Source organism: Bidens hawaiensis, unplaced genomic scaffold (genome assembly GCF_021521415.1).
Source record: "Bidens hawaiensis isolate Kalapana, Puna unplaced genomic scaffold, B.hawaiensis_p1.1 tig00041263_1, whole genome shotgun sequence".
Lineage (NCBI taxonomy): Eukaryota > Viridiplantae > Streptophyta > Magnoliopsida > Asterales > Asteraceae > Bidens > Bidens hawaiensis.
The window spans coordinates 81,715-104,266 of NW_027497310.1; the positions used below are offsets into that span (position 1 = coordinate 81,715).

Genomic DNA, 22,552 nt, shown 5'->3' on the forward strand with positions numbered 1-22,552 from the left:
TAAAATGTCGATGATGACTAATAAACAAAAATTAAAATGTTAAATAATAAAGCAGTGAGGTTAAATATGTGAAGTGGTCAAATCATTACTAAATCATAAATCGTGCACACAATGAAGTTGAGACTTCAGAGTGTTTGGACCACATTTTGGAGAAAATGAGAGTAAAAATTGCACACGGTTTTATGGTTCTTCACAATAATGTTCAAGCGGACCCGCCCTAAAGCCATAGAAAATCTATATTGTTTTGTAACAATCATAAGAGAATTGGCCATTAAATTTAAAAATGACGGCCTCAAAAAATATCAATATATAAATCAGTGTATGTTATATTTACTAAAATAAACACTTTCAACTTATTATCAACTTACATGTATAAAACAAATACATAACGGATATATGTCCGGATATGGACATGGCTATACAATTGGCTATGAGAGAAGATTACCAATATCCGCTCTAAACCTGTCACACTGTCGCCCCTACCAGATTCATTTCTAGCAGAGGTCTCATGTTTGGATCTTGCTTCTACTTATTTTCAACCATAACCTTTTAAATGCTATTTGACTGACACAAGTTGCGATTTACCTAAACTTAAACCAACCTACTTGCATAGAATCATAGTTTTTAAAAAATCAAGGGTTGTTAACTAGCAACTAGTGACTTATTTGCTTAGAGTATCCATCCTCATCTACATAATTACATTAAAAATCACTTTATTTCTATCTCCCGTTTAATTAAATAATATTTTTTATACTTTATCATCATTTATTCTCAATTCTTCACTCACAACCACTCGCAACAAATATATAAAAAAAATATACGCAAACAAAGTTTCTTTGAATTTACAAAAAATCACTACATTTTCTTTCTCTTACAACCACTTTGAACCTTATCCTATAATTTATAAATCTCCTCACAAATTTTTAAAAGACGAACCGAAAATGCTGTACGTGGTATAAGTGTCTCATTAAATCATGAGTATAGTGTCAAAATCGGTCATGAGGTTTGTTTAGTTATGCGACTTTTGTCCAAAATTTTGTTTTTGTGCAACGGGACCATCGAGGTTTGTCCAGTTGTTGCCAATATCGTCCAAATTGCTAACTTCGTTATAATTTCAACGTTAAGTGAAGGGCAAACCGTCTTCAGTCATTTTCTTTATTTTGTTTAGATTATTTTAAGACAGAATTACAAAAATTGTCCTTTATCTTTACCTCTAATTTCACTCACGGTCCCTTATCTTCAAAATTGATCTTTTTTGTCCTTTACGTTTCAAAATCCAACAACATTTGTCCTTTCCGTAGCCAACACCGCGGGCCACCGCCTTCTCCGGCCACTCCACCTCCCGCCGCCGTCTTCTCCGGCCACTCAAAAAAAAATAATTATCAGATAATAATAATAATAAGAAGAAGAATTTATTATCTTGGTGGGGATGCTAAGAACCTAAATAATAATAATAATAATAATAATAATAATAATAATAATAATAATAATAAAAATTAATAATAAAGTTCAAGTTAAAGACAGAGAGAGTATGTGGGAATGTGTTTAGAATATATGGACCTTGAAGAAAGAGGTCTGAGATGGGTCAAGACCAGTGCTTCCTGGAGGCACAACCACATTAACAGGAGCCTAAGACCAACACGAGTCAAGGCTCCAACCTTGTACTTGGCAAATTCTTCACGGACCTCCTTCAAGTCACTCTTGGTAAAATCAAACCACCATTTCCCTGCATTTTAAAAGCTCAATACATCAATTCAATAATAAACCATTAAAGGAAGTGTTATGAGTTAATACCTCAAAACACAAATGACTTGAAAATCATAGTGGCACGTAAAAAAGTTTAAACATGTCAAGTATACAACTAGGTTACCTCAATTTCCCATTGTAAAAATTCAAATAATCACAAACATAACAGTTCATCATACTCATTCACCATATCCAAACACCACAATTTATTAATGTAATCACACCTTCAATGGGCGTATCAGAATCCGCAACGATGAAGAAACCCAACACCATTGAATCCGAGGTGTTGGATTTTTAGAGAAGTAGTACCATAATGTTGAATATGAGGTTTCTTCATCTCCATTGAATTGTAAAAACCACCGTAACAGTAACTAACGTCATTCTTCACATCAAGAACCACAACATATCCATATCCGGGGTTAGATCTGGTTTGCGGTGCACCCTTGTGTTCGAGATTTGGAGGTTTAAAAGCAGGCCGGAGAAGACGGTGGCGGGAGGTGGAGTGGTCGGAGAAGACGGTGGCGGCCGGCGGCGGTGGCCGTCGGAAAAGTTGGTGGTGGCTATGGAGGAAGAAGAAGGGGGGATAGAGATAAATATAAATATATATTAATTGTTTTTTATTGTTTTTATTTATTTCTTAAAACACTTTTTTAATTTAATAGGTAAAATGATTAATTTGCCCTCATGACTTAATGAAGATTTTTAACGAAGCTAGGCGAAAAGGACAAACGTTGTTGGATTAAGAAACGTATAGGACAAAAAAGATCAATTTTGAAGATAATGGACAACGAGTGAAATTTAGGGTAAAGATAAAAACTAATTTATGTAATTCTGTCTTATTTTAATAGATGCCATCATAATCAACATCATGTATACCATTATCATCATCTAGCCATCATCAATTCATTATCCTCTCTACCCTACACCCACCACCATCACCACCACAACCTAATCAGCATTTGAGTCCTTAACATCACTCAGTTACTCGCTACTACCAGCTTACCGACGACAACCGGCCACCACCCACTATTATTCATCTTCGTCAATCTACAGTTTCCAACACCCCTAGCAACCTCAATAGGCCCGCCCTTCTTCTCCAACTACCAATGCCTCTACTATTTGTCTTACCTTAATTTCAAAACCACCAAGTTTAAAATCCAAAAATCAATTTAAGCGACCGGCAATGACACCGATCGGCGATCTTGTCAATCGTTTATCCGGAGATGTTGTGAATACAAATCAAGTACGAAATCTTGCTAATCGTTTTTCCGGCGATGGTGTGTGCGCGTGTGGCGGGGATGATGGTGGTGGTGCACTAACCTTAAAATCGGAGAGAAACATGGGTCGCCTAGATACGAAGATGGTGAAGGGTGATGGTTGGATTAGACGGTGACCTCAGATCTGGTAGCGGGTGTAAGGTACAATGATGGTGGTGTCTGATATTTTTCGTGAATGTGGTACTATTCGGTGATGGTTTTTGATGGTTGCCGGAGAATGGTTGTGGTGGTGGTGATCTTCGATGGTGGCTTGAGAGCGGTCGGGGAGAAAGGCTGGGATGGTGGCAAGAGAGAGTGGGAACCGGGAAGAGTTTTATTTGTTTTTTTACTAGTTTATTTGTTATTAGCTGTATTGATTTTTAAAGACTTAATTATTTTCAAAACAATGAGTTATTAAAAAATAAGGATATTTTGGTCTTTTTTAAAAAAATTAACGGAAAGTTTGGATGAAGTTAGTGCTTTGGACGATATTGACAATAACTGAAAAACCTCGATGGTTGAGTTACAAGAAAAAAAAAAGTACAGCCACACCACCATCTTTTTCAAATAGTCGCATTATTAATAAACCCTTTTATTACTCTAAATCATTTAAGTGGTCTAGGTATTAAGTTCCATAATAGTCACTTTATTCTTAAAACACTTAACAAATCTCAGCTCAAAAGTATGTTGACCTACACGTACAGCTACACCACCATCTTTGTAATGATGCATTGGCATTGAATTTAATTTCACACATTTTAAACAAGCAAGCAAGAAAGCCGTTCTTCCGGAACACTATTTCGGCACCGTCACCTCACATCATCCTTTTCTTTCTTTTTAAACAAACTTGTTCAAATTACACCAATTTCCCATGATTCCAAACCCCTCAATGCAATCAATCTAATTCTAATTCAAACAAAACATGATTTCGTTGGTGGGTTCATCTGATTTTGCCTTGAATGTGTGCTTCCCATCATCCGGGTATTATTGTAAAAAGATTGCTGCTTTTTCAATAAGGACACCTGTTTCTTGTAGTCTTGCTCCCCATCCCCACAATTTAAAGCCAGCTGATGAATACCGTCCCTCACAATTCAAAGTAATGATTCAATTTATCTTTCTTTTATGTGTATCTGTAATTCCACAATTGATGGATTGACTTTATACTGAATTTTACTGCAAATATGGTAACTTTTTGATTGCTTGTGATTAGGGTTCATCTTTTAATGTGTTTAATTCAGCAATTGATGAAATTTTTGTGATAATTCAGTGATTTTATGCTGAAATTAAACATCTTTGAATTTGTTTAATTCTACAATTGATGAAATTGTTGTAATAATTCATTGATTTTATACCCCAAAAATGGTAACTTTTTGTTTGTTTGTGATTAAGGTTCATCTTTGAATTTTGAATTTGTTTGATTCCACAATTGATGAAATTTTTTGTGATAATTCAGTGCTTTTATTCTGAAATTAACTGTAAAGATTGTAACTTTATGTTTGGTTGTGATTAGGGGTCATCTTTGAATTTTGAATTTGTTTAATTCCACAATTGATGAATTTTTTTGTGATAATTCAGTGCTTTTATGCTGAAATTAACTGTGAAGACTGTAACTTTATGTTTGGTTGTGGTTAGGGGTCATCTTTGAATTTGCTTAATTCCACAATTGATAATCTTTTTTTAGTGATTTTATGCTGGAATTAACTGTAAAGATTGTAACTTTATGTGTGTTTGTGATCGGGTTTATCTTTGAATTTGTTTAATTTCACAATTGATGAAATTTTTGTAATAATTCAGTTTTTTATACTGAAATTAACCGTAAAAATGGTAACGTTTCTGTTTGTGATTAGAGTTCATCTTTGAATTTGTGATATTTCAGTGTTTATATACTGAAATTAACTGTAAAGATTGTAACTTTATGTTTGTTTGTGATAGGGTTCATCTTTGAATTTGTTTACAGAAGATACAAAGGAGAGTGATGTGCTTCTTGAGTGTAAAGATGTATACAAGTCATTTGGGGAGAAACATATATTGAGAGGTGTAAATTTTAGGGTAAACGCTCAAATTTTGTCTTTTTCAAATATGGATTTTTTGTTATTTATTTTAAACTTTTGTGTTGATTTGATTTTTGAATTGTTAGATTAAGCATGGTGAAGCAGTTGGAATAATCGGGCCTTCGGGTACTGGTAAATCCACCATTTTAAAGATCTTTGCAGGGCTCCTTGCTCCAGATAAGGTGTTTAAATTGAATTATGAAAAAACATTGGTTTTGGGTTGGAATATCTAACCCGTTTAAAAAATGGGTTGTGTTTGGGTTGACATGTTTAACTGAACGGGTCGATTGTTCGGTTTTACCTGTTTAACCCATTCAGCTAAACAAGGTCGACCCACTAATGCGTTTATGAGCCGTTCAACCTGTTTTTACAGCCCACCAACCCGATGAACAAGTTTACAACTTGCTTAATACTCGCCAACCCGGTTGACACGTTTAGATCAATGGGTTAAACGGTTGACACGTTATGCATATATTAAGTACAAGCTGGTTTTGCAATTGAGCAGGGGGAAGTTTACATTCGGGGACGAAGAAGACACGGATTATTAAGTGATGATGATATGTCGGGCCTTCGAATTGGCTTGGTGAAGCGTCTTTCACCTACTCACTAATTTTTATAGGTTTTTTTTGGTAATAAGCATGAACTAAAGTAGTTAATTTTTATTTTATTCAATTATCAGGTATTTCAAAGTGCTGCACTTTTTGATTCTTTAACAGTTCGGGAAAATGTTGGTTTCCTTTTGTAAGTTCCATGTGCTATGAGTAAATTAAATCTTTGTGCGTCTTAGACCCTTATTTTATTTTTTTATAATTTTTTTAGGTATGAGCATTCAAAAATGCCAGAGGATGAAATCAAAGAACTTGTTGCAGAGACATTGGCTGCAGTTGGATTAAAGGTGAGTTAAAAGGCAATTTGGTATAAAAACCGTCGAATTCTGACCGTTTGTGTGAATTTATATTGACTTGGTTGACTTTGTTGACATGTGAATTTGTTATTGTGTTCTAAAGTTGGTTAACTTTGTTGTCAGGGAGTTGAGGACCGGATGCCATCTGAGTTGTCTGGAGGGATGAAAAAAAGAGTGGCTTTAGCACGATCTATAATATATGATACAACAAGTAATACAATAGAACCTGAGGTATTAATAACATTGCTTGATTATTTAACTAACTAATATCATTTTACACCCTCCCCCTTTTTTTTATATCCAAAGCTCGAGCAAGTAGTTTTTCAAGCTGAGCTCGGCTCATTTATTATTTATTAACTAATATGTATACCATGTATAATTAACTTCATATATATTTGTGGTTATAATATTTATATATAACATAGTATATAATTATATATATTATTAGTTATTTTACTAATTATTAATTTGAATATCTAACATAACATATATTGCTAATTTTATTATTTATGAACTAATTTTAGTTTTTATATACAATGTAATATATATCATTAGTTAATTTTATCTTAATTTTGAGCAATAATAATAATTATTATATATGCATAATCTTACCAGATTAAATAAACATTGTATAAATAATAGGCACAATTAGGCTCGCGACCCTACCTGACCCGAGCTCGATAAGTGAAGCTGAAGCTCGGGCTCTTATTTTTATGCTCAAGCTTGTTTAAGCTCGGGTCGATTTAAGCTTTTAGCGAGCTGGCTCACGAGCACTTGGCTCGTTTACACTTCTAAGAAAATGTTGCAATTTTCACCAGACAGAATAGTCTGTATTGGCTTCATCATTATACAGAATTAGAGGTGTGAATTTTGACCCGTTTACTTATGAATGGATCAATGCGGCTTACGTTTTTACTCAAATGGGTCAAATAGAAAGGCTTCTTTTAAACACTTTCAACCTCTTAAATCGATTTATTACAGTTATAGATTATTGTTACTACTAATTTAGCTTTTGTAATCAAAAGATTTATTACTTGTAAAATAATCTGAAGGTCATTTGTGTGTGTTTGGTGCAGGTGCTTTTGTATGACGAACCAACGGCAGGGCTTGATCCGATAGCATCTACGGTTGTTGAAGATCTGATCCGGTCCGTTCATTGCAAAGGTGAAGATGCAGTGGGGAAGCCCGGAAAGATTGCATCTTATGTGGTCGTAACTCACCAGCACAGCACCATTAGAAGAGCGGTTGACAGGTATTATTATAGTTATATGAGTAACATGATGTGTAATGTTTATTAACGGTATTATGTTTTCAGGTTGGTGTTTCTTCATGAGGGAAAGGTTGTATGGGAAGGAATGACTCATGAGTTCACTTCATCAACTAATCCAATAGTCCAACAGGTTCGTTAATTCTGTCTATTTGTTGTTTGGTTTTGGTTAAGGAGTTAGTTAGGGCTGTTCGGTCGGCTTAAGCTTGGCTTGAATTCTTGTAACTGAGGTGGAAGTTGTGCTCTAACTTGGCTCATTTTGAGCTTGAGCCTGCTTGGCTCAGCTCAGCTCATTCAGCTCGTTTTTACATAAAAATAAAATATTCTAACGATCTTATACTGGCTCGAATTTAAACGAGCCGGCCCAGTTGGTTCAAATGTGACAACATGGCTCGGGTGGGTGGGTTGGGTGACTGATTACTTTTAGTGCAGGTCGGATTTGGGCTGGGTTAATCAACACATCTTTGGTCCATTTTTTTAAATTATTTATCAGTTAAATATAATTGCATTAGTAAACTAACATTTCAGATAAATAATTCTAGTGGTGCATTTAAGTACACCAACCCCTTTCCGTTCCAACTCTTTTTTTTTTTTTTTTTTTGAATTCGACGCGTTCGGAATAATTTAAGATGCACATTTAAAACACACCAACCTGTTTCCCTTTCATCTGTAGTTTTCTTTTTTCTTTTTTTTTCTTTTAAACTTGACCCGTTAGAAAGTAAATCATGAACCGTATCAACCCGAATTGATATGGTACGATTAACATTAAAATGGGAAAAGTGTGGATTTATGTGAATTCTTAAAATGAGTTACTGATGGTAATCATTTGTTGTTTTGTTATTAGTTTGCCTCTGGGGACTTGGATGGGCCTATTAGGTACTAAGTCAGAATGCAAAGTTTATGGTAGTTATAGACCTTTTCTTCATCTCAACGGGTCCCTACACGGGTCAGAAACTGGAACCGAGTAGATATCCATTTGACCCGAATCGAGCTCATAATTCTTATATATTTTAAAATGCAAACACCATTTCTCAATTCTGTTTGGGGTGTACCCATGTAGTTAAGTTAATTTGTTATGATGATGCCAGAATAATTTATAACATTTAAGAAATGTGATTTACATATATATACATATTTTCACTCGTGTATTATTTTTCTAGCTGATTAACTACATAAACCGTGAGTATCAAAATCATTATGATTCGTATGACATTTGGTATGACTTACAGACTACATGATATTTTTATAAACTGTAACTTTTAACATGGAAGCGATACATGAGCAAAAAATGGTAGTCTTAACATTTGGTATGACTTACAGAACTTGTTAGCATTTCTCTTGTGAATTACAAATACGGTATCAGAGGTCCTTGACTTGCTAGACGTATTAATAATGACAGAATAGGAGAAACTGAATCAAGCATTAGATAAACGAGACTGAAATTATTAATCAACAGAATCATGATGAACCAAGATCACATAACGAAGATGCTAGAATCAAACAATAAACACAGAGGTAGTTATGGATTAGACAAGATCAAACAAGGCTACAAATCAAACTGTGCTATTAGATTTTGAGGTGAGCTGCCAAGTCAAATGTTTTCCAACTCAAATCTAGTTCTATTAGTGAAGATGCCAAGTCAAACGTTTTCCAACTCAAATGTAGTTCTATTAGTGACGATGAAGGGTATTTTGGGTCACAATATTATGTAAGATTAAATATAGTATTTATATGACCATCATTATCATTTATATAATATTAGATCAAAATATTAATTATACCTATATATTAGTTTGGCAATTGCTGATGGACCATATTACCTTTAAGTGACTAATAAAGGGGTTTCCCTTGACTGTATACAAGGAGAGATAAAGATTAACATCATAACCGAATCAATTTGTGTGCATCCTCTCTCCATAACCGGGTTCTTAAGAACCCTAATCTCATCCTTAATTATACATCTAAAGGGGAGCTTGACCAAGCTGACATCCATGTCGTCTACATCCTTCTCTGTTGCGGTTACTATTCTCCCTATTGTAACAGGTTCATAGGTTTAATATTTATCATGTTTTCTATTGCTTACATGAAGAACTAATCAACATGTGGTATCAGAGCGATGCTGATTATTCAGTTCTTCATGTTTTTCATAAATCTGGAATTAAAATCGAAAGACATGAATTTTAGTTAAAACCCTAATTTTTTTCGGTTTTCTGTTTTCATGGTTTGTTAAGAAAACTGGTTATAATTGCTAAAATTCATATTTAAAACTCTAATATACTCGAAATCTATTAAAAATATGTTTAAGAACTCGATTCAAGAGAAAACTGACTAAAGATTATTTGAAGAGGTTCTTCATGTTCATCATAACTTCGAAGAATCAATTTTATTTTGGATGAATCGTAGGATTAAAATGTGTTGTTTCTAATTTTGATTGATTTTTATCTATTAAAAATTTTGAAACATGATATAGTTTATCAATAAAAGATTTCAAAATATTAGATAATTATAATTAAATCATTTAAATTAGGAAACAAGATAATCTATTAAAATTCGAATTCCATCTTTTTCACAAATTAGTTTATGAGACTTAAACATAATTTATGGGATTATGGGATAAAATAGTTTATGGACTAAGGATTTAAAAATAGATTTTGGTTTTTTCTGAAATGGTTTATGGGTTATCAAATCTCAATAACCTTATAAAACCCGAAAACTCTCATAAACCCCCGAAAACCCATTAAAAGCCGGACTCACTGAAATTCCCGAGAACTTAAAATTTCTGAGAGCTCAAAATTCCCGATAACTAATTTCCCGAGAACTCTAATTTTCTCGTAAACTGTTCCTAATTAAATTTTTTGAAAACAATTAAATCTTATAAAATTTTACAAAACATAAAAAACTTAACTTAAAGGATTTTGATGTATCAATTCTGCTCAAAGGCGATGTGCTACATTCACACTATCATTTAATTCTAACTAAAGCTTTTGTTAGTTTTGTCTAACATGATCCAAATGTCTCACTTTTGCCAAAGGTGACGTGTTACATTTATATCTAGCAAAACTAGCCCATACATAATTAAAATAATTGTTTTACTTCTGTCTAAAGGTGGCGTGCTACAATTGTTTAGCACATATACTTAAATAAATTTTAATTCTGTCTAAAGGTGATTTATTTTTTTGTTTAAGTAGAATTTTAATTGTAATCTATTAGTTTGATGTTAATAATAGACATATCATATCTCTTCAATAAAATATAATAATCATCACATTAATGATCATTTATTAATCTAATAATCATAAATTTTAATATATATTATTTTAATACCCTATAACATCGCTCACTATAACTTTCTTCTATAAATTATTATCTCATCTAAACCACCCACTCTAATCTACAAAACCTAAGATGTTTTGCTTAAGAGTTTCCATAAATTTTGTCTTATTGGCTTATGATTATCCCTCAAGACATGATATGACAATCCTACCGCTCCTTCTGATAATAGTACTACAGAAGAAAACTAAAGCATGGCAAGTTGGACGAGTCAAACATAATGTCTTTTATGATGTCAAGAACTTATTTAAATAAATGCTATCACTAAAGTTATTCTAGATTCAATTTTTCCTAAGACTAATAAAATAACTCCTAAGATACATGCATTCCTTCTAAATTCTAACTACAAGGGCTCACACATGAAAATAAGTATAATTTTCCAGTACATTACATACTATTTTTTCAATAGTATAATTTGATACCTTAATAATCAACTATAACACTCAGAAGTACAAAAAAAATGAGTGTTTTGATAAGCAACATATGTACAAGAAAAAAATGTCTGGCATTGGAAAATAAGATGTTATTCAACTTACTACCACTAAAACCTAAAAGAGGGTAATTCTAAGGTTCATAGACAAAATACAAGTATTACTTCCAGCTTTAAGTTCTCTAAGGAAAAGTTTCATTACAAAACCATCAGACTAAGCATAAGCAACGAGACCATCTATAATTCAAAAGAATAGCCTGCTAAAATAGGTATTCTTATATTAATGATATTTAAGTCTGCTAATCTTAATATTCCAATTAACACATGATAGGTTGAGTCTATTTTTACACGTTTTCTTACCGAAAATCAACAAATAACTAACATAAGGGTTAATGAAAAATAAATGTTAAAGTTATTAGAACCACAACAAAATGTCTTCTTGCTATGCTTTATGATACCTTACAGATTCTGGAGATTAATTAGAATTTAATATCAATACTTAAACTACATGATGACAGTTCTGAGGTTTGCATAGCCAACATAAACTCTTACCTTAAACTCTCATATTATTTTTTATCAATATCTGGATAGAAACATTTATAAGATACAACTAGATGACATTATACACTTTTACAACTTTTGTTATCATGCAAATGAGAATTTAATAAAAGACAAATGAGACTTATATATTTCATCCATTAAAACTAAATTTCATAAAAAAATCATGACATGGTTGATGATGATGATTTTTCATCTAATCTCATTCTCAGTGATTTTAAATCATGTGTTAGATGCCCTAAACATTAACTGGCTTAAGGAATAAGTATGGGTCTATTTCACTAACATTCATGGAATTTATTCCAACGGGAATACTCAGACATAATTTATTAATTATTTAAAGACTATCTACTTATATCTAATCTATCTTCTATGGTTCACGGTTTTAAAGAGATCCATTTATATATATACTCAATAATATTTCTTCTAAATATGTCCCTAAGTTTATTATGATATCCCGGATGTTAAGGAAACCAAATCAAGTCTAATGTATATATGCTAGATTCACACATCACATACATAATTGAAACTTCTCTTGTAGTTTTACAAGAGATATTAAGACCAATGGGAGCCTTAAGTGTCTCAATCATAACTTGCAATATTTGCAAGAGGTGGGGAGTGAAACTTGATATCATCTCAATTTACACCTCTTGTACAAGACACTGCTTCATCATGACACTGTTCAATTAGAACTTATCTCATTCAAATCTAATGCTACTCTTATAATAGTTTTATTGTTGCTTAAATGTGGGCATACTCAGATCTTTTACTAAAATAATCCTTACCAAGAGAAACTACGACTTAAATAATTAAGTTGTTTCTCTATTAGAATCTATTGGTCTTCAAATATTGACCCTAAACATGCCAATTTCCTAAAGGTTTTTAAGGTCAGTGGGAGCAGTAAAAGTCCTTATAATGACTTGTCAGAAGTGCAAGAGGCGGGGGTAAGAGAGCTAATAAATTTTACTCCGAATTTAACTCCGATTACACCTCTTGTACACCATATCGCACCGACTCTTACACACTTAGAATCCTGAAAATGATAGCAACTTAACCAAGAGCTAATCCATAAAACTGAAACTTATAATAAACCCAATAATCAACTCAGGGGGTCATCTAGGTTTTGAAACCTATTAACTTTGATAATTATCTAACCTCCATAACTAAAATTGAAATGAATGTTGGAAATTTGACTGATCCTACCTCTTCTAATCAAACCATTGGCATCAATCAATCTTTTGAATGGAATAAAACTATTATTAGCAAATTAAACGAAACTCCACAAGTCAAAATAAAGTTTTGAGATTTTGTTGAAACACCTAAGGGTGCTCATAACTAAAGTAAATCCTAACATAAACGCTAAGACACTAAGAAGCATGATTGATTATTAAAGGTTATATTCAAGAGGGGATAAATCATTAAGGAATCTTCTTACCTATATTACAAAATATTTCTTTGATCATCACCATTGAAGTAGCTTATAATAGTTAAGAGCTACATTAGATAAACATCAAACTAACTTTCCATAACTAACTTACATATTTACATGTTCATAAACTAACCTAACAGTTCTAAACTGAAGGTCAAAGAACACTTAGTCCGTAAGTCAATAAAATCCATGTGTGGGTTAATGCAATTGTGATGAAATCTTAATACAACTATTTTCATCAAGAACCAAGTGGATTAATGTACCTACCTCAAAATGAGTGGGATAAACTAAAATAGGCTTTTCTTTATTTAGATAACATTCTTTTGACAAGTATATGTTACATAAGTCAAAGCATTGTTCATACATACTTTGATATGATAGATCTCAGCGATATCCCTTATGCAATAGATATCATAACATTCTGAGATAGACCCAAAGGGACGCTAGTCTTGTTCTATAAGTTTTACCTTAAATGGGTCCTTACACATGTGACAAACAATATTGCTCTCCTTTAGAGGATAATAGGATCACTAAGATTATTTCCTTATGCTTCATTATGTAGAACCCTTATATAGGTTCAAGTCTATACTCGTTCAGATATTACTCAAATTGCAACACACTAGATATGCCTAGATTAATGTGAATCATCTAACAGAGTATTATATATCTTTAAAGGAAACGAATGACTATAATATATAGGAAGAAGTAAGAACTCAAACTGGTTGATTACTCTAAACTTTGTTATATTCAAAGATAACATAATATAATTTTTGGGATGTATTCTTATGTCAGCAGATGAATCTATCTCATGGAGGAGTCATAATGAACTAATAACAACCACCTAAGTTATAATGACATAATATGTTGATTAATCAAACGCAATTGTCAATAAATGTTGTTGATAATTTATTAGTTGACTCATAATTTTATTAACTTCATATAAATTATATATTTAAGACTTTTGTGATAAAGTCAATTACCATATTTTCTCAAACAGTAAAAGTTTGAGAGGTGCTGCATTAAATTTTGATATGAAATTAAATATTCATTTATGAACGAATTGAGGAAGTTAAATTTTCATATCAAATGCATTGATATGCTTAAGGATCCTATAACTAAAAGTCTATCACACATAAGTGTTATGAAAGCGCTTATAATAATGACGAGTTTACTGATGACTATGCGCAACTGCATATTGTACTATGGATGATTAACTATTAATTTTCCTCATCAGTTTTGATTTTGTATGTATCTTAATGTGTTTTACATGCATAATGACATAGAGACAAATTAATACAAATAAAACGTTTAAAGGGCTTACTTGAAAATTTTGATCATAACTACTTAGGTTTTAAATAAGGACTGTAGTATGATTAATGAGGGTCTTGAGCTGATGCTCAATTTAATGACTGTATTTCTCTGCTATAATTTGAGTTTAAAGCTAAAATGAGTATTAACTTCTGATCAGACTTATTTAATACTCATAATAAATGATTAATCGGCCAGGTGGGAGAATGCAAGAATAAATATAGTATTTATATATTTATTTATATGGCCATCATTATCATTTATATAATATTAGATCAAAGTATTAATTATACCTTATTATATATTAGTTTGGTAATTGTTGATGGGCCATATTACCTTTAATTAACTAATAAAGGGTTTCCTCTTGCGTGTATATAAAGAGAGATAAAGATTAACATCATAACAGAATCAAAAAATACACATACAATTTTGTGTGCCTCCTCTCTCCCAATCCGGGTTCCTATCAAGAACCCTAATATCCATCCTTAACTATACATCTTAAAGGGGAACTCGACCAAGCTGACAACCATGTCGTCTACACCATTCTCTTTTGCGGTTACTACTCTCCATACTATAAGATGTTCATAGGTCTAATATTTATCATTTTTTTCTATTGCTTACATGAAGAACTGATCAACATATTCTTCTCATCTCACCCGGAGTTTTCTTCCCTAAAATTCAATACAATCTAATTAATATGTTACGATGTTACGTAACCACATGGTTTACAACTCAATCTGTCACAATTATCTCTTTGAAGGCCTAATAAGTGTTAAACATATATGTTCGAGTAACAACATCAAAAACACTGTTAATAAGGTATGACTTAGAGAGTTAATTAAAATTAAATATATGTAATATAATGTATGGCTTCTTGGGGGGAACGCCCAAGTTAACTCTAGAGGCAGCGTAGGTAAATTTAAAACAACATAGTCTGATCAGAGCGGGACAATGGAGCTTTTCAAATTGGAGTGCCGTGGCCTAACACATAATAAGGTATGGCTTAGAGAGTTAATCAAGGCATGACTTAGAAAGTTAATTAAATATATGTAATATAATGTATGGTTTCTCGGGGGAACGCCCACGTTAAATTCTAGAGGTAACGTAGGTCAGTTTAAGACAGTATAGTCTGGACAGAGCGGGACAACGCGGATCTCCAAATTGGAGTGTCGTGGCCTAACACATATGAAAGTCGCCGTTTAAAAAAAATATAATTACAGATTAATTAATTAATAATCATATTAAGATAATCTATCTATACTTTTAATAAAAGACTACCATTGTTTGCCGATATATCGCTTCCACGTTAATCCATACAAATTATTTAATTATTAAAATATGAAAATTAATTAATACTATATATTTGTCAATATTTAAATATTGTATCTTTTAATGCCTTCATTATTTCCTATATTAACTAATGTTTGTTTAGTTTTTCTTTTTTTTATCAAACTAGTGTACTTGATAAAATTATTTACCAATCTAGTATAGTTTTAAACTTATTTACCAAAATAAGTATTTTAATGGGATCCATCACCCACCCACTTCATCTTCTTCCCTCTAAGAGCATTTACAACCATAAACCTTCATAAACCAATTCAAACCTCCAACTCATCGCCACATCATACTCTAATCATTTCTTTAAAAAACCTCACTTTTTACTTCACTCATAAACCAATGAAAACCTCCACCTCATCTTCCACATTATTATCTACTTTTACTATTATTTAATATTTAATAAATTACCTTTACAATACATTTATTTTATAATATTATTCTTTAAAATTACTTTAAAAATATTTAATTTTACCAGAAAAAAATAATAAAATTAATGTTTTAAAAACTTTATATATTTTTCACACATTAATTTTTCTTTTGAAAAGAAAAGACTAAAATATTAAAAGAAAAACTAAAATATTTAAAGAAAACTATACATTAACTGAAATCGGCAAGTTACGTGAAACATAAATTAAACATACATCAAATTGTAAAATAAAATAAACATAACATAAAAAATATACACTCATATATTAAACATACATAAATTAAAAACCTACTCATCATCATCATCTGGCATATCCCACTTCTTACTGATCGCTTCACACTGACGAAGATGCACCTTAAGTGCCTTCCTATCCATACCTGCAGTAGGCATCTTTAGCACGTTCATGTCGTTACTGTATATTATATAGTCAAGTTTTTCATTGAAGGAGTTCATAGCTTCAATCTTCCCACCCACCAAAGTTTGCATTAGTTTAATCTCTTGTTCTTCGGGTTTCTCCTTCACGTCTTTCACCTTCGCTTTCATCCTTGCCTTAGCTTTCTTATGGCTGATTGGATGAGGCAACTCTTCAGACTCTGGAAAGAACTAGGACTTTCCATGTTCGATGTAAAATCATCAAGGGAAATAGGAGTGTCATCAATGTTGGAAGCCAATGTTGTATAGTCCCTGGAAGCTGATGTTTTCGTTATTTTTGTTATCACTTATCCCCTTGATACCATTTTGGGTATTCATGATTGCTCATCTGACATAACGCCCCCCCCATTGTTCCTACTCAAGGTTGTGAATTTCACAAAACCTTGTCAGCACATGAGTAAATTGGTGATAGTGTGATTTTACTTTGTCCACAGTACGGCTTAACTTACTAGTTTCATGACAGAAATAACCGTGAACGCGAGCCCAGAAATCACGTCCCTTTTGGTTTTTTCCGACAATTGCATAATCAGAATGTGAATTTAGCCTTGAAGTAAAATGATTTCTTCCCGGTGAGTCCACCTTTGAACGGAAAGTGTTGGCCCTTCCACTTTTTCCCCTTTTTTCTTTGAATATGACGGGGGTGCACATGGTTCTTGGGTCGACGCCCCTGGTGATTGTTTGTCTAGAGACGGCGGATAAGACATTTGTTGAGGCGGATAAGAGAATTGTTGAGGATGATAAGCCATTTGTTGAGGAGGAAGATTCATGTATTGTGGAGGATAACCACCTTGAAGTGGTACTAGGTTTGGGTTGTCTGATTGGGAAAATGTTGATTGTTGGTGCTGAGAAAACCCAAGTGCTGGGACATTGTATGACTCGCTCGGGTTTGGGTTAGAGCCACTTAGCAAGTTTGGGTTAAAACCAACAATCATATTTTTTTCCCAATGGTCATTTTTGTAACCAACGGTCATATTTGTTACCAACGGCCATATTTGCAACCAACGGTCATATTTTTTTTCCCAATGGTCATTTTTGTAACCAACGATCTTATTTGTTACCAACGGTTATATTTGTTACCAACGGTCACATTTTTTTCCCCAACGGTCATTTTTGTTACCAACGGTCATATTTGTTACCAACGGTCATATTTTTTTTCCCAAATGGTCTAATTATTAAGTTATGTTTTATGTTGTGTAATTATAAAATTAAAACATTAATTGGATAAAACTAAAAGATTACATGGATAAAACTAAAAGAAAAACTATCCCTAACTATGGTAACTGCATATTAGCCCAGATATGTTGTACTAAATCATGTCGGAGGATATGGTGGACATCCTTATTACGCAAATGTTTGTACCTCTCCATACGTTGTGCAAAATCTTCAGATGGTCCAGGTATTGGCAGCTGGACATCCACTTCTACCTCACCGGTCCAGTCGGTTACAAATTCCCCCTCATCCTACACAATCATGTTGTGCAATATAATGCATGTATACATAATATAAGAAATTGTTTTTATGCTCCAAATTCTTATAGGGCCTTTTATAATATGCCATCGACCTTGGAGGACCCCAAACGCCCTCTCCACATTCTTTCTTGCAGACTCATGACGTTTTTGAAAGCTTTCGCTTCGTCAGTGTGTGAATACTTGAAGCTTTTCACAAGTGTCGACCATTCCAGATAGATTCCATCTACAAGATAATATCCTTTATTGTATTGTCTACCATTTACAGTGAAATGATATGGTGGTGCATAACCCTCAACGACGTCATTGAATAGTGGTGACCGGTTTAAAACGTTGATGTCATTATTTGATCCGGCAATGCCAAAATAGGCATGCCAAATCCAAAGATCGTGTGATGCAACTGCCTCGAGCATTATGGTTGGATATCCGTGTTTACCTCGCGTATATTGCCCATGCCACGCTACAGCACAGTTTTTCCATTCCCAATGCATACAATCAATACTTCCTAACATGCCAGGAAACCCGTGGATGGTTGAATGATTCTCCAATATCCGTTGGATGTCATTCTCGTTAGGTCTTCTAAGATATTCTTTATGATAAAGTTCGATGACACACATGCAGAATTTTTTAAGAGATTCCATGGCTGTACTCTCACCAATGGGTACATATTCATTAACTACATCAGCTCCTACACCGTTTGCCAACTGACGTATGGCAGCTTCATTTTTGGTAGGGAGAAAGACCCCGTTGTCCAGTGGCATCCGCTCTTTGTGTAAAGTATTCATAATTGGCCTCCAAATCATTTATGATTCTAACAAAAAGTGGACGCCGCATTCGGAACCGACGCCTAAAGGTCATAGCATCGTACACCGAGTGCTCAACAAAGCAGTCTTTCCAGAGTTGTTCGAACCCTTTCTCACGACCCCTATCTACATTTGCACGTCTCCCCGATCTACTTCTGGAGCTTGAGGTTGCGTTTTCCCTATGTGCACGTCTCTGTTTCATCATCTCGAGCAATTCTTCGATGCCATTGGACATAAATTGTTGGAATTGTTGGACGACTATTTGAACAACCTGATTTTGAATATCAGGATTCAAGTATGGGTTTGCAGTGGGTGGGGTTGTTGGCTTACTTCATCGTTATCACTCGTGTAGTTGGTTTCCTCATCGCTCGCACTCATGGGTTGTGTTACTTCGTCGTTGGAACTCATTTTTTTAGATATATTGGGGTGGGAGTATTTGAGAAATTTTGGTGTGAAGAGTATTGCATTGAGTAGAGAAATATGTTATTTATAGTGTGATAGGGTTAAATAATTTATTTATTTATTTCATGTAAACATAATTCTTATATTATTATTATAAAAGAGCCGTTAGTTTTTTTTTACATTTTAAATTTTCAATTTTAAATAAAAAAGCAAATTGAAGGTGGGACTATCTATCTTTTTAACATTTAATATCTTTATTTAATTCATGTGGACCCAGCTTTATATGTTTTATTGTATTTTATTTATTGGTGCGCCCATTTCAAACTCCATCTTCTACGTTTGTATTCTCCGAAAAATACCCCTCCCCCCATTTTCCTCCGCCGGTAAAAACAACTGCTGCTCCATTTGCTTCAGTTCACGTCAACACAAACCTTTCATTTTGCTCCCGATGGAGATGCTCAACCACCCTCTCTCTCTCTATACACTCACTCTATCTAGGCCACCGCCCAACTAGATGTTCATAACAATCTTCGGCGGCCACCGATACCTACACCGGAACTACATGATGCCGTGGTGGAAAGTTTAATTAGGAAAATGATGAAGACATTAATTATTCATAAAAATAATCTGCCAATAAAATATTATTCATCAAAATAATCAAACCCAACGATTTCCTCATTTTCTTTCAATATTTGCCTGAAGATATTCACCTAAATTGTTATTAGGGTTATCGATGGAACTGACCCCTCAAATTCATTAAGATCCTTATCAAAAAGCTTAACCGGAGTTAGACCCCTCAAATTCATTCAAACGGAGGTCAAGAATGAAGAAACTTCAATACCGGTAAAGATAAGACCACCGTCGGGAAAACACCGACGAACCGATTATTACTACTCGGTTGGAGCTATGAATAATGAGGTGGCATGAAACATATCTCCGTAGGAGAAAACGTCTGGGTTGATCCAGTTTTTGATGAAATTAAATTGGTGTTTGGGATGCTAGAAATTGTAGAGATATGGAGAGTGAACAATGGTGTTTGGTGAAATGAAGCAATAGATTTCTTTCTATATCTCTTCATCGTGTTTTTTATTAATCTTTCCACGACATCATGTATTTTCAGGGGAGGTATCGGTGGCCGTCGAAGATTTTTTTGAACATTGGAGTTTGGTGTTGGGTGGTGTAGATAGAGAAAGTGTATAGAGAGATAAAGGGTGGTTAGAAGGAAGAAGATAAAATGGGTTGGTGGGTGGTGGGTCCTATTAAAATACCCATGTTGGTAAATAAGTTTAAACTATACTAGATTGGTAAATAATTTTACCAAGTACGCTGGTTTGGTAAATAATTTTACCAAGTACGCTATGCTTGTTATTATATTAAACTGTATTTTTTTAAAAATATAATGCAGTTAATTTTGCTAAATTTAATAGTATACACATGATAATTTTTAAATTACATTAATTTTTTAAACTTTCAAGGATTTACGTGATATTGCAATGATTTGCTATTTTATTTACCGCCCAATAACCAGTTATTTACAGAAAATTACTCGAACTTCATGTAGATACGTCACTTAACAACTTTGTTAAATGTAAAAAATACTATTTATTATGTTTCCCCGCTATTTTTATTTAAAAAAAGGTTTTTAAATTTTGTATGTTGTATGCAATCATTTTAACAAAATATTATATATATATATATATATATATATATATATATATATATATGATAAATTTAACATATTTTCTATATTAGATACAATATGCAAGATATTTAAAAACTTTGATTTCCACGTGCTTATTCAGTACATATGCTTAAAATTTTATAATATGTTTTTCATCTTATGACATTTTCAAACATTAGGCATTCAAATTGATTTTTATATTTAACGAGAAAACCATAGATTGAAGATATTATTGTTGGATACCAAAAAAGTAAAAATGGCTCAACCTCCTCGAATATACAATCTCCAAGTGGTGTGTAAGTCCCCGGATCCAGGTGCCCTGCTTGGACGTTGTATTTACTCATAAACACGGTTCTAAATATCATAGTGAATTAAAACTTTTCGCAGAATAAATAACATTCAACCGTATCTTACATAACCGTTCACTTCTTGTCTTAAACAACATTCAACTTGTCTTACATAAATAAAAACATAACAAAATGCAACATTATAACATTTCCTTCATAGATACCAGCCTCTTCAATCCATACCATGTGTCACCCTTAAGCCAGCTGCTTCATCACATTTTCCTGCGTGCATACTAAAAGTCAGCTACGCTGAGTGAGTTCTAGTTTAACAGGAAATTTACTATACATTCACATACTTAGACATACGTATCCCGAGATACATTACATACTTAACCTGCTTAACTTTCTTTCATACATGCATACTTCCATTCATACTTTCGTACTTTCTTACTTTCATTCTTTCATACGATCTTATTTTTAACTTACTTATACATATATAATTATTTCTACGTTTTAAAGAGCCTTTCGCGCTTTAATCTTCGCATATATTATTAGGGTATGCAATCCATTCACCTTCGCATATATTATCAGGGTCTGCAACCCTTTAACCTTCGCAGATATTATTAGGGTCTACAACCCTTCGTAACCATACAACCATACATACATCCTTAACCTTTCTATATTCTTACAACATTCACATAACATACACTTACTAGTTAAAGTAAGTGTATTAACTTATCACATCGAGTATGCACACAGCCCCGAAAACACAAACAAAGAAAGGGGCTAGAAACTCACATGGATCCTGTTTCATTCTGAGCTAATTGTAACACCTTTCTTCAGATTGGCCCGACTCACTGGTTAACAAGTGTAAGGTATTAATTAATTACCTTTCTATTTAAACAACACTACCCAGGTTATTGAAACGATTTAACTTAGTTAATGGGGTTATTGTTCTTAATCGCAATCGCATGGGGTCCGAATCGCATTCGTATGGAAATTCAGAACCGCAATCGCATTCGCATGGAATTCAAAATCACAATCGCATAAGGGTCCGAATCGCATTCACATGGAATTCAGAATCGTAATTGCATTCCATAGAATCGCAATCGCATTCCACTGAATCGTAATCGCATTGCTGTTCAATGCGATACCGTTCTTTGCGATTTGAGCGGGAGCTCATTTATCCGTTTCAGCCATTTCTTTCAACCATTTCCGTCATCTTTCGTTTACTTATGGACCGTTTCACTATCATAACGTGTTTCGTGTCAAACTGACTTCGTTTGACTACCTTTCTAACGTCCTAACATTACCCGATTGATCCCGTTTACACCGATTAGCTCGTATATATCAATGTTTATGTTTTTCCTACTCGTTTTAGTCCGATTTAACATCTTACAAAGTCCTAAGGAGATCTAAATTCAAAAAGATAACCTT

At 33.2% G+C, this 22,552-nt stretch overlaps 1 protein-coding gene across 1 annotated transcript; it reads left to right on the plus strand.

Annotated features, from left to right (window-relative positions):
• Window positions 1–3,867: 3,867 nt before the first annotated feature.
• Window positions 3,868–8,282, plus strand: LOC143592817 (protein TRIGALACTOSYLDIACYLGLYCEROL 3, chloroplastic-like). Its single transcript, XM_077072636.1, has 10 exons — window positions 3,868–4,098; window positions 4,935–5,051; window positions 5,140–5,235; window positions 5,559–5,636; window positions 5,733–5,794; window positions 5,873–5,948; window positions 6,081–6,188; window positions 7,034–7,209; window positions 7,273–7,357; window positions 8,069–8,282. Exons 1-10 carry the CDS (start codon window positions 3,925–3,927, stop codon window positions 8,105–8,107), a joined length of 1,011 nt encoding a protein of 336 aa, XP_076928751.1. The 5' UTR covers window positions 3,868–3,924; the 3' UTR covers window positions 8,108–8,282.
• Window positions 8,283–22,552: the final 14,270 nt, after the last annotated feature.